The 16,873-nt window shown below is 41.3% G+C and overlaps 2 protein-coding genes across 10 annotated transcripts in view; both read right to left on the reverse strand.

The window, feature by feature from the left end:
* Window positions 1-2,252, reverse strand: part of mdfic (MyoD family inhibitor domain containing) — a 55,043-nt gene extending 52,791 nt beyond the window's left edge. Inside the window, exon 1 of one of the 3 annotated variants that reach the window (XM_026147416.1) lies at window positions 1,963-2,252. The gene's annotated coding sequence lies outside the window, so the exon portion shown is untranslated. The remainder of the gene's footprint in view (window positions 1-1,962) is intronic. The other 2 variants (XM_026147413.1, XM_026147415.1) reach the window with 2 other exon arrangements.
* A 5,005-nt stretch (window positions 2,253-7,257) lies between these two features.
* The window catches only part of foxp2 (forkhead box P2), a 102,107-nt gene continuing 92,491 nt past the window's right edge, over window positions 7,258-16,873 (reverse strand). For all 7 annotated transcript variants that reach the window (XM_026147617.1, XM_026147621.1, XM_026147620.1 and 4 more), the window contains 4 exons: window positions 14,826-14,947; window positions 14,587-14,656; window positions 13,435-13,742; window positions 7,258-8,812 (listed from right to left, as the gene is read on the reverse strand). In XM_026147617.1, coding sequence (XP_026003402.1) covers window positions 8,668-8,812; window positions 13,435-13,742; window positions 14,587-14,656; window positions 14,826-14,947 — 645 coding nt within the window. In that variant the 3' untranslated portion in view covers window positions 7,258-8,667. The remainder of the gene's footprint in view (window positions 8,813-13,434; window positions 13,743-14,586; window positions 14,657-14,825; window positions 14,948-16,873) is intronic.

A 16,873-nucleotide genomic window follows, 5' to 3' on the forward strand; every position in this document is an offset into this window, starting at 1 on the left:
TTACCATGGATTAAAAGGATGATAGTTGTGATCCCCCCCACCACATAACCTTACCAGCTAAATGTAAGTGCTTTATTTATCACGGTTAAACATGTAAAGGTGAAAACACAACATGGAGTATGTAGCGTTGTTTTTTGTCTACCTGCCAAGTGACGAGAGATGCAAAGCAGCTGCTGGGGTGAGTCTGGTTCAATTTCTTTTTAAATTTTCCACCGTCCCCTCAAAAATAAACAGATGAATAATACTAGAGAGAGCTATAATGTGTAAAAATGATGAGGGGGGGTTGATGATGAAGGCAAAGAGTGTGTTTGAGGGGTGTGTTTCTTTCTAAGAGGATTTAGATAATCTGATTCTACCCTCTCATTCATTCTTTGATGTGCTCATTTTCACAGGCAAAAAGGAAAAAAGATTTGCCAGCAGCCTCGAAGGGTTGTGTTTGTTGTTTGTTAAAGCATAAAGCAAACAAATAATGAGCTATATCATGTCATCATATCTTATTCATTAGGACGGACTATCGAGAAGTCTCTTTGTGCGTGTGAGTGTGTGTGTTTGAGAGACGAGGGGGAGAAAGACCTGATAGGATACGTGTGTGTGTGTGTGTGTGTGTGTATGTGGCAGATAATGCCAAAGGCAAGAATTCATGAATATCAGCAGTTTCTCACCATTTTGTTGGGTTAATCCCTTGTTTCAGTTGGAGAAATAGGCATTTCTCTTGCATACATTACACCGGTGCCTGCACATCACATTCACACAAAGCAAAAAAGTGCGTTTACGTCAGGTTCCTCTGATGAAGCGATGAGTGAAGTTTTATGTATCGAGGTCATAGTTTTTTAGAGGTTTTTTGCCTATCTCAGCAGCTCCGTCCACAGAGTGGAAAGTCAGATGTGGTAAAAGGAGCAGGTGAGCTTGGAGTCAGGTTCACTTTAAAAGGTAGTGACTGGTGGAAAACACTTAGTGGACTACACATTGAAGGATTCTCATCTCATGGGGATGTTGTTTTATCTTATGTTTTTTTCTGATTTAACAGAAAAATCGCTGACTGTGAAGCTTTAAGAGAATCTTATATAAAAGTGGACAAAAACATTACAAAATCTGCCTCCCCCAACCTACTGCTCGTGACACAGATATGTGATGGCATCCGATCTCAGCACCGGCTGGGTGGCTACTAGAGCTGGGCGGGGTGGGGAAGTGTCCCCTCGCCCACCACCGAACCGAGCGTCATGCCTCCGAGCCATGCAATTATTTTTGCACTGCATCCAATATCAACTTGAGAGCAATGCAAATTATTTAAGACGCGCTTTTCAGGGCTCGCAATTATAATAATGATGATCTCAATTAGCGTTGCCATTGCCTCGGACTATTTAGCAGGCAATTTTGCAGCCTCGGGGTAAGGGTCTTCTAGGGAGCCGACACGCATCGTCAGGTCAGAAGGGGTGGAAAGAGAAAGACCGAGACGGAGACTGCACTCTTAATCAATAAACTGAGACTAGAGATATTTACCACCCAATCCCACAAGTGCACGGTTCATAAATTGACCTAATTGGTCGTTGTTAGAGAAATGAATGATGCCAGGATGCACTGTCTGATTTAAAAGGCCAAGATACAAGCTAACTTACTAGCTATTGTACTGAACTCCTGAAAGTTAGACATGGACACTGATAGCACTCTCTTATAGCACTCGCTCATTGTGGCAAGTACAGGCTAGTAGCTAGTTTGGACTAGTTTAATGATGAGAAACAGATGGAAACAGCTAGTCTGGTTCTTTCCAAAGTTTACAAAAACAAGATATAATATAGTAACAACTCATAAAAGTGCTCATAAATTACTTTTGAAGTTAGCCGCTTTCCCACTTAGTCTTTTTGCTAAGCTAAGTCTTCTGGCTGTAGCTCTATGCATATATTTAGCCTCTGTTATGGAACGATGCAGCTAAAACAACTATCAGAAGCTAACATCTTAGCTCACCTGTGGTTTCTCACATGACGTCATGGACACATTCCTTAAGCGTTGTCTACAAGATGATACATCCATTGCCAACCAGAATAAACCACACCAGGGAGGCGTGTATTCCCTGAGGTTCCTGGTGGTTTCTAGCAAATGAAGGTGCTGCGCCAAAAACCTTTTGATGATTACTTTGGTTGCTAGCAACACTTGCCTGTAGTTCCTCAGGTTTGTCTCTAAATACTCACAAACTGCTACTTCATAAAGTATAACTTTAGCAAGACGCAAACAAGAACTGGAGAAAATTCAACTGCTTGTCTCATCGCTGCAACTAATGTGTTTCAAAGGGCACAACTTTTGCTCTGAAGGTTAACCTTCTCCTTTTCTGGTTTGTGTCACAGTTTTCACAGTTTCACTAAAGCTCAGATAGTAGCAGTAGCAGCAGAGTGGCAGTGTTTGTAGACAAGGCTGTTAGTTCTAGTTAACCTACGACCACAGCAGTATGCTAGCGACCAAACCAAGGTGCACAGACTTGACTTCCAGTCTTATCGACTTCTGTTAACACTTTCATGTTGAGTTTATGGGGTCAGTCGCTCATTTCAAGTCATATTTAAAACTTTGTTTCTATCATACTTGTTTATACTACACATTTCAGAAGTGAAGATCATCTGACATATGCTCATAGGCTAATGAATTCTGATTGAGAAGTCCAGTAAATACATTAAATACAATAAATATAGAATAAGTAATGTGTTCGACCATCAAATCACTATGGGAGGCAGTATTTATTGCTACATATTAAATGTATTACTTCCTTTATATATTACCTGGTATAAAAAATGACTAATTATATTTATATAAATTTTGCAATTCTCCCTTTTGAATAAGGGATATGCAATCTGATTAGCCAGTTCCTCAGAGAATCTTGACTCGACCAAATCAAGCTTCTTTAGCCTGACCTGTTGCATCACTGGCAGGAGAGGCCAGTAACAATTATTTATTAATTATCAACAGCTGTATCACACACCCTGATAACTTAAATGTGTATTTGTTGCTACTGGCACAAAGTTTACAATGAATGGTGATCTTTCTCAATTTTGAAGGAGGCAAACTAAAAATAAAAACAATTCTTAGCCGTTGAAAGTATACTTCTTCTCCTATCCATCATTCTCCATTCACCTTTGTTCAGCTTTCTGGCTAGTAGCCAGGATTAGTTTCCCTGGCCATGACCTGGCGCACATTCACATACACATCATCACATAGCCTACCTAGGGGAACACGAAGACACAATTAGGTATAGTGAGGATTAATAACTACAATACTTAATTTGCTTGAAAATGGTCATCAAAGGTTTGGTTTTTGGACCAATTAGTTTGAGATAATTTGCTGCTTTGTGAACCTAGATATTTTCCCACCTTTAGTCCTAATGCTAAGCCGAGCTTAGCTAAGCCTTCTTGCTGTAGATCTATATTTACTGCATAGAAATTTTATGAACTTTTCCAATTGTCAACACAAAAGTAAAGAAGCACATGTCTCTAAATGTCTTAAAGCTTCCAAACATTATTTTGTATTTTGTAGATCTTTCTTTAGAAATTAGCTGCTATTTTCAGAGCCTTCTCCCACTCCCATCACACCATGCAGTATACTTGCAGCGTACTGAATAAGGAGGAACTCCCCTCCCACCACCACCACCATTCATGTGGAAAAAGCTTGCACCACCAGCTACCCTTTCTTTTATTCATCGCTCTGTAAATAACTCCACTTTATGAAAAGCAGCCACTGTGACTCACGGATACCTCTCTAACCACAAGCCATTATTATTTCATGGCCTTTGAAAGAAGGGTCTATAGCAGGCGCTCGCACACTTTAATGTCGGAGCTCCCTCTGATGTTGTGTAGTACACAGCGGCCCTTGTTGCACTCCGTATGCAATCCCTCACTTGAATTCACAAACACTTCCAAGTGCATAAACAGCATGGAAGACAAGTGCCTTGCGAGCTAGCTAATGCTCTGGAACGCCATTGCTGAGGAGATAACAGCAGCCTGCCAAGGCTGATGTCTGGGACTGTCATGGGGGGGGGGGGGGTGAAGAAAGACAAGTGCGTCTGTGTGCCTTTTTATGAAAAATGCTGTTGTTTTCTGACCTCTCATGGGACATCATGTGGTAAGGAAAAAGAACACACATCAGCGTTACGATTAAATGACCAGCGGATATGATTCAAAGAGTCCCACGATGTCCCTGAGCACCCTTTGGAACGTGTAGAAGGCTCTCGGCATACAGACGAGCTAATGGGCAACCTATTGGTCATGGTAGATTCAGTTTGAATCTCAATGAGGGTGTCAGTGTGTGGCTGCTCCATGACCGACAAGGTGTGGTAGGCCTGCTGGAGTTGATTTAGCCACATTGCCTGTCATTGCGTTAGGCCAGTCAACATCCATCAGTCGAGAGGGTAAAAAGCTTTTTTTTTGTCTTTTCAAGTGTCAAGAGGAAGCTGCTGTCTTTGAGATTATGGAAGATGTCTGGTGAAATTTCACATCTTTGTTTTCTGTACATGACACAGAGCCATGATGCTAATAAGGCAGATATTTTTTACATGGCAACAGACTTAATAATGCGGTTTGTGCCAAAACCACTTTTGCAGTATGTAGCCCAGAAATGAAGTCTAGTTGGGTGAGTTACTTCTTACAAAAGCTTTTCAAAGGTACACAGCAGTGCTTGGGTGTAGACTGGGACACGCGTACGGTACATGAAAGCAGTGGGCTTGAATCATACAAAGGCTAAACCCATTACAGGTCCAGAGGGGTGGGCAATACAGTGCCTTGCCCCGCTCCTCTAAACAAGACTCTGGGTACTGGAGGCTGGAAAAAAGGCTTGTAACACATACATTAAATTTTAATTGTTTTTCCACCCCCTTCCTTCACATCTCTGAAGTAGCAGCTCCTGAAACCTTAAAAGTGTAATGCCAGCTAGATTTTCATGGCTGTGCCTTTGTAGAATAAAAGATACAACAGTGGAGGGAAAATAATTTACTCTCTGATGCTGGAGGTAGACAGTTGCTTTTCAAATTCCAAGTTTTGGTCCTTTATTTTATTCAGCAGTGAAATGCCATGAATACAGAAAATAATGTCTGTTACAATTCTCAACCATGACCTTCTAATGTCAGAGAACTTTTAACGTATGGACACAGTACACATTAATGAAAAGTATCAAAAAAAGTCGCTGGATCGATCGATCAAAAAGGAAATGAAAACAAAAACAAACCAAAGAAAAGTTCTCACCAATTACATAAACATATGTTTGCTACAGTCCCAATTTACTGTATACATAGGGGGATCATATTCTCAATTATTAGAGAAGGATAGCAGTAGAAAGGATACATGACTCAACTGCCAGACATAATGCTTCATAAAGTATGCACAGAGGTACAAGCAATAAATACACACATTAGGTTAAGCCTTACAGCTACGCAAAGCAGATGCAGAAAAAGCAAGTTTGCTATTCTTAGCGAGCAATGAGAGAGAAACAGTAAAAATTCAGGTAAGTCAGAAAAGAAACACTGAGATTTTTTTTTCCTCTTAGAAAAAAGTCTGGTAAATTTATGGGTCCACCAACATTTTTTTTTTACATAAGTATGCACAGTTATCAAAATACAGACAAAAATCAACCCAGAAAATCCAGACAATCCTAAAATCTAGTGGAGGAGCAGATCGCAGTTCTGGAGGTCTTTCTGGTATTATGTGCAAGCAACTATTTTAGACATTTTTTTTTTTACTTAATTTATACAAAACCCATGCAAATCTACAGGTAATATGCATTCTGTGGCTGACAGGTTTTTATCCCTCCCAAAACAGTATATCTGAGGTAACGCACTCCTATGCATTGTACGTACAGTTAGGCCATCATCCCCATGGTTTTTATTATATTCTTTTTATTAGTTCTCGTTTCCAGTCCACCAAATGATTTTTTTAGACATGCATTTTAAAAAAAACACAATATTCCCTTACAGATAATCTATACATTATCATTCTACAAATGTTTTGAGGACAACCTATTACAATGCAAATCTTCCATATCTTGACGCAGGGAATGTAAACGTTGGGCTTGAGCCACGTCCTATGAGACAAGCGCAGTAAAGTGTAACGGCTCTTGTGGCATTCTCGTAACTCGTGCAATCCGTCGTAATTGTTCTGAATTGGTTGTTGTGCAGAGGTAGGAGCTTTTAGAAAGCCTTTTTGGGTAAGTGGGAGACCCCTTTTTTTTCTTTTTTTTTTGGAAAGACGCAGTGTCCTTTTTATTTGGTGTGATAAGATTATTAAGAACGTCGTCTTCAAGTCGTTTTGCTGACTCCAGCTAAGTATTGAAGGGATAAGCTTTGTTCCAGGGCCCAGTACCCTCTTGACGTGGAACTGGTACGCGTGTGTATGTGTGTGTACTTTACAAGCTGAGCGTTTGTACAGTACCGCACGTGTCTTGTGTGTTAAGCTCTTACAAGCCCTGTTCTTTGGCTTGGCACAACACTTGAAAACATACATATGCACAGTGTGTTTCCATTTTGGTCTAAACAGAGCAGACACGTTGCTCGCTGCCGCAGCAAGACACAAAGCCACGTCAGGTCATTGACAGCATACGTTTTCAGCAGCTGGAGATTTAACCAAAACAAGAAAGCTGGCAGACCACAAGCCTAAGGTCTGTGTATGCTAGTCTCTGACACATGTGTGTGTTTGTGTAGTTATACTGTGTGTAGTTTCAGGTTTTCTTTATCCCATACAAGAGGAGGCAGAATTTTGTGTAACTTTGGTTTACTGAAAACATAAATGACCATTAAAGCAACAACGCTTTTCTAGATGACACTGGCTGTGAAATGATGGGACGTAGTTTCCACAGTAACTACCTCTCTTTAAGTCACCCTAAAGCGTGATATAAAAAGCTGGCTGTCTACCCAGAGCGCCATCAGTGGCGATGCCTTTCGTACGCGTTTGGAAGCTGCACAGACCCACGCGACGAGGATTTGATGAAGTTAAAGCAAATCTCACCTAGAAAAAGGTAGATAATCCTCTTCCGCAATGGCTATTACTATTTGCTTTTCCACGGTAACCAAGCCACATCATTTCATATTCACTTGAAAATGTGACTTATTTGGCTTCACTAGATATTCTTCATGTTTGGTTAGCGATGTTTTCAGTTTCGGTTTTGACGCGGCTCGGAAGAAAGAAAAAAAAGCCACGGAATAAAGACATTATTTTGACAGTCCCACTTAGAACAATACATATTCACCAGGTTAGAAAAAATAAAAATAAATAAAGAAAAAACAACTATGTGTAATGCATAAGAAAAAGTAAAAAAAAAAAATAGAATAAAATAAAAATTCACAACAACACAATGTTTCTGCACTTCCATTGAATACACAAATGTTTTGGTCATGATCCACTTTTACAGTTAGCTGCTCTCTACCAGTTACAGCACAAAATGCCTGCAGTTCAAACATCACATCACCTCCTACCTATGGTATGTCTGGCAGAAAATCTCCAAAGTGGACTTTTTTTGTTTGTTTTGTCTTTTTTTTCTATGCGTTAGCAAATTTCACATCAAAACCAGCCTTTATTTTCCCTCCATCTTCCTCATGATCATCTTTGTATAGGGCTAAATGAAACAATCCCAGAGGTTATTCCAAGGTAGTTTGCGGAACAAAAGCTTCTCTTTGTACTAGTTTAAAGTGGCAGAAGGCGGACCAAGAGGAGTTTGGTGGCTTCTGTCTATAAGCTATTGGCCATTGCTAGTGTTGGCTTTGGTTTCTAGCTGTTGCCTGTGACTGTTTGAAGGTAGACAAAGCTTTCGAACGAGGAGGTAAAAGGAGAACAGTGAGAAGAAAATTATGCAGAAATGCATTTGTTTTGGAAATGGCGCTTTTTAACAAACTTATTTCTTCCCCAACTTAATTTAAATTTTTTTTGTTTATTCACAAACAGATAACAGACTGGAAGCCAACTTTTTTCTTATTTTTTTTTCTCCTTTGTTTTTTTTTTTTTTTGTGTTTTTGGTGTTTTTTTTATGGACAGCTGCAACAACAGTCTTGGTACCGCAGTTCCGTTTCTGGTGTGATTTGGGGAATGGCATTTACAGTTGGTGGTATCTAAAAAGAAATCGTATTTGGGAAATTAACAATGGTTTTAAAAGAAAGCTGAAAATAATATACTGGGTTTCATAATAGTAGCAACATACAGGCAGTGACACAAATTTCTGAGACTACTCCTGTGCAAATGATAACAGAGCAACAACTTGAATTGAACCAGCAATTGTCTCTAGACATTAACAACTACTGTGGGTTGGATTATTCACAAACATAAAATGTCTTCCTTTTTGGCAGTATATGAGGCCGCTAGCTTTCAACGGAACATGGTGTTCCCCATCCATGAGTCTATCATCCTTACACGGTATGTGGCCACGCCATCCCCTAATGAAACAGGTCTCAAAGAGTTCAATTTTTTTCCCAATCAGACATCTTATGCCTGCTTGTGTTTGGGGGATCCCAAAGGGCTGCAACAAAGAGTTCCTTTGGCCCAGTCTCTATCCGGATACATGCTCAATAAATAGTCCCAGTGGTGAGAGAGACAAAGAGAGTCAGCTGTGGTTGCTTGGACTGTGGAGTGGTTTCTAGTCTTGCGGGAGGTCTGTGTGAGAGAAACAGTGCGGTTCGGTGAAGGGATATGTTGACCAAAAACTGTATCCTAGTCACTCCAGATCTTCCGATAAGTTCCCTTCCTCCAGCTCCCGGTCCTCCTCCAGCTCTGGACTGTGATTGGCTGTCGTCACAAGTGACATCGGACAGTCGTCGTCGTCCATATTAAGTGGCTCCTCCTTTATGTGAATGGGTGGCCTATGACGCAAGCACATAGGCGATAAATGATAAATGTTAGATTTATTCTTTAATTCAATGACAAATCCCTGCAGCACGATCACATTTAAAGGGACAGTTCATCAGAAAATGACAAGTTTTCTCAGGCATGCAGTGCTATTTATCCATCAGGATGGTTGCGTTTGCATCTGTTGAATGTAATGAAACAAAATCACATGTTTTAGGGAAAAAGCAGATAGAGGCTTGTGGGCCATTTAGTTTCTCTACTTTTCAACGAATGCAGACACCTCTGCATCAGAATCTCCACAACTGGCCAACTGATACCAAAACAATGGATAAATAGCAATACAGGCCAGAGGAAAAATACACATGATTTTATGGTAAACTGTAAAGTATAACATTTAAAGTAAGGGAAACCTCATTTACAAGTAAATTATGAAGGGAACATAGTCAGGTGTGGAGGAGTAATTCCCGTTACTGCATGGACTGTGTTCAGCTAACAGACAAATATTCAGTGGCATCAAAAAAACAGGCGTTACATGCATTATCTAGAAAGTAACATGTTGTTTGCGAGACACTAATTCGACATGATGCCTCACGTCTACTGTAAGTAAGCGCATGAAAATTGCATGAAAAACATGGCCTCTGTAAGGCCGATAAGCTGTGATGTTCCAGACATGTTTGGCATTTAAAAGTTTACTGATGACACCAGGTTGAAATACATGAAAAAGGAAAAAAAGGGGGGGGAAAAAACAGGCCACATAATAAATAATGGAGAATTTCTCATCCCTGAGCCCCCTGGAGCAAAGGCAGAGGAGAGGCTTTTTTATCTAGTTAATAGAAAGCGCAGCCACTCGTTAATATGCAGGGGCTGTGCGTGTCGCTCCTCAAGAGGAAAAACCGGCAGCTAGGTTCTGCCATTAATCAACTTCAGCCCCGGCAGTTCGCTCGGACACCATGATACATGTTTTTAACTCTAAATGGATGAATATCTTTAGCCAGTGTCAATAAGCACTGGGCAGGAAGCAGCAATGGCGCTGCTCACAGGACGCCTTATGTTTCAGAACAACAGAGGAGTGGGCGGGGGAAAAAAAGAAGTGTCGGGCCACTAACAAGAATAATAATGCTGTCACACACAAACAAGGCATAACACGATCTGGGGCTCTAGTCAGGGAGAGGGGTTTGTGCCATGATGATAAATCTGACAAAAGCTAATTATTTTTGACACATCGGATGCATCAGAAAATCCCCCTAGACTCTGAAAGAGGAGAGCGGGGAGAGAGAGAGAGGGAGACTTATCAAGTGGTAGTATGTTAGGAAGCCTCTCTCCTGGGTTGCCTTCATCAGTGGAAGCGGGGAGGGCAGGGGGGACTTTGAATTTGAAAAGAATTTTAAAAGGTACAGATGACTTTAATATTCAGAGCCAAATACTGTAAATTAATATTCTGATGTGGTGGGATGAGAAAGGGAGGCTGATCTTAGCAGGATGCGAACAGGAGCGGATGAACCTTTCTGTTTCTGTGCCTCAGGTTTACAGAAGGTGGGAGATAAGACAACAACACCTCCACGTCCTCTTACCTGCCGATGTAACAGCTAACAGCATGGAAAGACAGATTTTTTTAAAATTAAGTTATTTATTTATGTTGCCGATGGAGAGTAAAACTGGTGTTGAAAGGTGATAAAATGATGGGCTGATTGCCAGAAAGTTACAAATTTGTTGCTGAAATATTTTATGTTCTACATGAGTGCTTGGACAAAAACACTTTCTGAGACACTAAAATGTGGCTGTATAAAGGGATGTTTAGGTCACTATGTGAGGCTGTACCCCACCTTTCACTCAGTTATAGCTGTTCATAAACGCCATGCTGTAAACATTTAATATGTCCACTGATGCTGATCAGTACTTTATATTTGTATACTAGCACCAGATACAAATCATTGTTCAGCTGGTGCCCACAGCGAGTGAAGTGATGCATCCCTAGTTTTGTCGAGCACAATAAAAAGTGTTTCATAAAGAAGAAATGGTGTTTTTTTAAACACCATTTCCCGAAAATGACAATGAGTCTGTACTTGAATGCATCACGTGGATCACCTGGCAGACTGGAATGTGTTCTCATGCACCTCATTAGATGTTTGTGTGGCTCCGACGATAACGTTCACAGGCTTTGTGACACTTTATTAAAATATGTGGATGAGCCATTTAGTACTTAATAGCTAGCTGCCATTATTGAGTCACTCAGCAGGACTTTTGCGATGTAATAAATACGCAGTGCTTCGAGTGTGTGTATGTGTGTGTGGGTTCTAGAGATGCCTGGCTCTCACATCAATTGGAGATTAGCACCTGCAATCATGCAGAGGTATGTCGGGACAAATGCGATCATTAGTGCATGGATCTAATGGTAGGCTGCGATGGGGGAGCAGGAGAAGTAGTGCGGTGAGGAAGATAGAGTATGAGAGGAGTGCAGGCAGCCTGGGGAAGGGAGGGAGGGTTGGTAGTGAAGGAGGGGCAATAAAAGTTTGCAAAATTTCAGACACCAAAGAGAGTTGGGCCTCAGTGTGATGACACGTTTATTGGCTCTCATCTCAGAATCAGTTGAGTGAACAATAACTACATCACTCAGGGCTTGTTGCGAGGAGGTTTGCAGATGTTTGGACTGGTGTTAAGGACACTACTACTTTTTAGCCTGTGGCTACACTGAACAAAGCCAAAGGTTTCAGTGGAAATATAAACAATAGACTTGGTTTCACCTAAAACCAGTCATTCATTTAGACATTTAAATTGAAAAAAGATGTGTTTACAGTCTTTAATCCTGTTATCAAGATTGGTGCAATTAAATATCTAACTCACTCAACGTGGACACGGATTACGCGGCTCCAACCTAAAACATGTTTTACGAAATGAAATAATCAATACAATAAAGTTTTTAGACAGCGTGGCACTTCTGCATAAGTATTCAGAACCAAAACTACATGACGTGCACACGCTCACACCAGTATGCACAAACCCGGGATGGCCCGGGGCAGCCTGCTTTGCAGTTAAGTAGATATCATTAACCTTCGGACATTTAGGAGAAGAAGAGGTTTGTATGGACTTGCTTGTGCTGAGGACTCCTCTCCAGAGAAAGGCCTTCAAGGTGATGTACTATTTAGTTTAGTGCTACAAGCCACTCTATTATTTAAACACATCTTTGAAAAGCCATTCATGAAAAACACATTTCTTCCATTTTGAGGTTGTTGTGGCTTTGTAAAGGCGGGCGGGGACCGAGGGAGGAAGAGAAGGATGGATGGATGCGTCTAATCTTCTAATCTAGCTACCCTTGCAAGTGTCAAGGCTAGTGCGGCCGGAGAAAAGAGAATGCAAGAAAAAGGAAGTGCTGTCCTGTTACTAAAAATTAAATGAGCCGAGGGAGTGGTAACACTGGATTCTGTCTGGAGCTGGGCAGATTTGCTCCACTTATTACCCCCTTTCAGAGAGGGGTAAACATGTCCAAACAGATTAATGTATAGATGTCTGGTACTAAGGACTAACCAAACACTCCTCTGTTCTCTCTGATACACTTAGTCACATGAAGCAGAAGTGCATCTTTTATCCATTAAAGAAGTGACTAGCTGATAGGTTTCCAACATGGTCTTTGAAGGAGAGTGGACGAGAATCATATAAGAATCATTTCTTTGTGTTTGTTTCCGTGTGTGCTTCATTTTTCCACAGCGAGTGCTTACGCAGATAGTTCTTTGTGACATCAGCAGCCCAGACATTCCTAAAAGTCACATGAAATCAATTTTTAAAATCACTCTCACTCTCTCTCACACTCGCTTTCTCTTAGCCACGTTAAATGAGGGATGAGGAAGGGAGAGATTTTTAAAGTAATTAATGCTACACTTGCTAAATATTAATAGGCACAGTCTTGCATAAAATACAGCAGCTAAACCCCTATAATGCAGACAGTGGTGTAATTAAAGACAAATGTGTAATAGAGCCTATTTATAGACTAACTGTTGGCCAAGCGTCCGCCTCACCTCAGGTATAAGCACAAAGACAATCAAATTACAGCAGAAGATAAAGGATGAGAAAAAGTCTGCTTATGATATCGTACGTACTGGAAATTGAACCCTGCCCTTGGGTCAGAGAAAACTGAAATAAATACTGATACAGAGGGTTAAATGTCAGGCAATTAAACTAACAAAGGAATTCAACATAGGCGTACAAAGGGGAGGGGTCAATGTGTGCTTGCATACTTAGATAAGCACTCTTAAAAATGTGTGAGGTGTAAATTAGTGCATACCCACCACATTTAACATTATGAAGCATGAAATAGGAACTCTGATCCATCGTGTGCATGCTGCAACATCATAGGTATGCTGTAATGGTTGTCATTTAAATCCACACAGCAGCTGTTATGGGCTGAGTAAAGGGCAGTATAAGCACCGGCAGCTTTTAATGAGATCGACTGGGGGTGAATTGTGGTTTGTGTTTCAAAAAGCTTTTAGGTTTTCTAAAAAGAATCTTTGACAATGTCTTAAGATCAGTGTTTAATCTGAGAAAAGTGCAGATGATGTGCACAAATTTGAGTTCTTAGAGGTCTAAGTAGCCCCAAGAGTTAAATTACTTGCAGGTATATTTTCTTCTATGTGCAGGAGCTTACATGTGTACTGGAGGGGAGTATCTGGGGCTGCTGTGTCCGTTGGTGTCCAGGTGGTCGACTGAACCGTTGAGGTCCTCGTGGGCTGACTGCAGCAGCATGGGGGGGCTGCCGCTCAGCGTAACTGGGGGACTAACACCCAGCAACCCCGGTGGGCTCCCTCCCAACTGGCCAGGCGGACTTCCTGCGGTCAGTCCGGACGGGTCTCCGCCGAGGAGGCCGTGGCAGGTGCCTCCCATCGGGCCTGTGGCACCACTGCCCATGAGCCCCGGGGTTCCCAGCAAAGGCAAGGAGGTCTCTGCTAGGGCAGCCTGTGGGAGGAAGAGACAAGTAGGGAATATTAGGAATTAGAACTTGAATAGACAGAGACAGGTCCAGGAACACTGAATAACTGGGTGCATAAGAGGGAGTAATCATTTACTGTCACACACTTGTTTTGGTGGTTTAGAGGCAGTATGAAGAGTGAATATTATGATTTAACACAGTAATTATTTAAAGACCGTGGCTCAGTGTTGTTCAGCTGGAAACTATTTTTCCCCATGTGACACTTTCCTGACAACTACTTCCCCTCACCTGCCATTCCTGTGCCCTTGTGTGGTGTGGCTATTAAAAAAAAAAAGTCCCCCCAAAACTTTACCTCCAAATAATAAAAACTCTTGACACTTTCGCCTGCTGAGCATTAAAGTTATATACGGTGATTAAATTTTTAAAGTTTTTGCCATGAGCACCTCGCCAGCGTACACTATGAAGGCAAATCATTTATGACAGGTTAGATAAATATTAATGCACATGCCCTTGCATTTGCACATGCCGCTATCAATCTAGGGTGGCTGCCACTGCTGAAAGAAGGGAAAAAGAAGGGAATCAAGGAGCGAGAGTTGCTCCTTGATTCAACCACAGGGTGGCCTTCTCTGTCTGATGGCAGACTGGAAGAGAGCAGAGTGAGTGGAGAGGTGCAGAAATTCACAAGCAAGGAACAAGGTGGTAATTCAAGCTAGAAAAAGAAAAAAAAAACTTGCTCCCTCATATGCAAAGTGGAAGTATGAATACGGAGTTCTATTGTGCACATTAACTGTAATCATTCAGTCACTCAGGCAGTGGTCCTGTCTGTCAATCAAGTAACACCGGCAGCCAGCTCAAGGTTTTGGTCTGTACCTGTAAGCTGGCATTTAGTGCAGTTCCATAGCCAAGACTGGAGGGCAGATTCTTGACAAGTGATGGGCTTCTGCATACAAAAAAGTAAGCAAAACAAACAACAACAAATGAGTCAATCAGTTCATAACATAATGTGTAATGTAATGCTAATAAGAGAGTGCAGAGTGTATTTAACAACGTTTCCACTGATCCTTTTAATCTTTTACTGATCTGGATCTATGAGTCAGCAGAGCACCTACCCCGTGATCTTCTGCGACCTGCGTTTCTGGTACTCCACCTCATCTACTGTCCACACTGCCCCCTTCACATTCTCCACGCGCACAAAGCACTTGTGCAGGCTGAGGTTGTGGCGGACAGCATTCTGGAGGCAGAGAGAAATAACGCACAGGTCAGAGGGATGAGGTAAAAAAAAAAAGCGAGTCATGTTCATTCATTATCCATCAAGAAAAAAAATGAAGACGAGGAAGGCTTCAAAATTGATTTTTTTTCCCTACATTTTGAAGAAATTCTTAACATTCACGCACCATTGATTTAATTAGTAAAAAATTGAGTGAGAGCGAATGCTCTTACAAGTCCTGCACACAGTACATATCAATCAGAGTAAGTAGGCTAAAAGGAGGTAATCAGCATAGCGAATGGCTTATGGTGGTGACAGAAGTGGTAATGCCGGCCTTGATAATGTGATGTCAGTAACCCTTCCTGCTCCAGAAAAGCATTGTTCTTAATGGACACATCGCTTAAAAGATGACAGTATTGGAAGGGGGAGAAAAAAAAAGTCGTCAGGAGCCCCCTGTGTTTGTGTGTGTTAGAGACAGCGTGTTCCTGCAGAAGTCAGGGCATTAAGCTGAACTGACTTCTATATGTCTAAATACTCTGGTAAAATGACACGATCATCTTTTCGATATTATTATCAAAGCTGCTGTTAAATTAAAAGAAAACAATAAGGTGTTTTCATTAATTACTAAATAAGAAATAGCTAGAGAAAGAAGCACTCTTTTATTAATATGACAATACGTCCATAATTAAAACATGCATCAGACTCTACAAATAATAACCTTGGCTTTAATATCCCTGCCTCTCATATTTATCATCTCCCTTAGCTTGGTGTGTACTGCTCAAGAAAAAGGGATTCAGAAAAAAAAGAAAGAAAAAAACCTCATAAGCAGATCTCGCATCTGACCTGAAAATCCCAGGATTTGATTGATCTTAATGCCCATGGCTCTGAATATGATAATTTTAATATTAATGAGCAAATGAGCAGTTTTATTATGCATGCTATATAGTTAGAACTAATAAGCTTCTGGGTGAGAGAAAAGAGAGAGAAAGGAAAAGTGGGGTGTGGGGTGCAGATCCCTCTTTTGAGCTTATGAGACCAAGCTGAGATATTAAACTACCTTTCATTTCTCTCCTTTCTTCTTCCCCCTTTTTAAAAAAAAAACAAATTCTCTTCATTAATCAAATGACAGGCCGATCGCTGATCATCCCCCTAATGCTTACAAAGGGAAGCGCAAGGCTGTAGATGTAAATAGATCGCACTGGCTTTTGTGCAGGGTGGGGCAGATTAGGATGTTTTTCTAAAAAAGGAGCAGGAAAGATTTGAAACCGTTCAGATGCTGGTGGCGATGGTGATGTTGGTGGCAGCGGTGTTGTTTGGTGCCAGTGAGAACATATCGTAACATCACTACGCAGCAAAACACGTAGTGCGCTGTACAAACTGGAAAAGGGCACCCATCTTACTACGTGTCCTCTTGTATTGGTGATCACACACCCATGTGCTCATTTGCATCCCAAATCCAAATTAATTCACTTTGCTAAATCTAGTGCTGCGACGCGCCTCGCATGCTGATGAGCGGCTCGTTGAGTTTTCCCTCCAGTCCTCTGTGCAGCCACAAAGGCTAAAGGGAGCTAACAAATGACATACAGGGGCCAAGGATAAATAACAAAAAAAGAAAGCAATGAAGACAGTGGTGCTTAAATTGGGCTTTCTTTATCAGCAGACAGGCACACTTCTGCTTAAAACATGTGCTGCAGGAAAAATATCTTTCACCATCTTTGTGTTGGGGAGACAGGACAATAAAGTTGTAGGGACAGATATACAAATGGGCCCTTTTGTGTGGGTAAATAAAGAGTGCTCCCTCCATGACAGGCCAGTTCTCACTTTGCCCCCCTTGCTTTAGTTCCACACTCTTAACCCCTCTCACAGGCACAATGTATGTGCTCACGTGTCCATTGAGTTCCTGTGTGCATGCATCTTTGGCCTCCGCACAGTGGAGAACTGGTTAACAGG

This window comes from Astatotilapia calliptera, chromosome 17 (genome assembly GCF_900246225.1).
Source record: "Astatotilapia calliptera chromosome 17, fAstCal1.2, whole genome shotgun sequence".
Taxonomy (NCBI): domain Eukaryota; kingdom Metazoa; phylum Chordata; class Actinopteri; order Cichliformes; family Cichlidae; genus Astatotilapia; species Astatotilapia calliptera.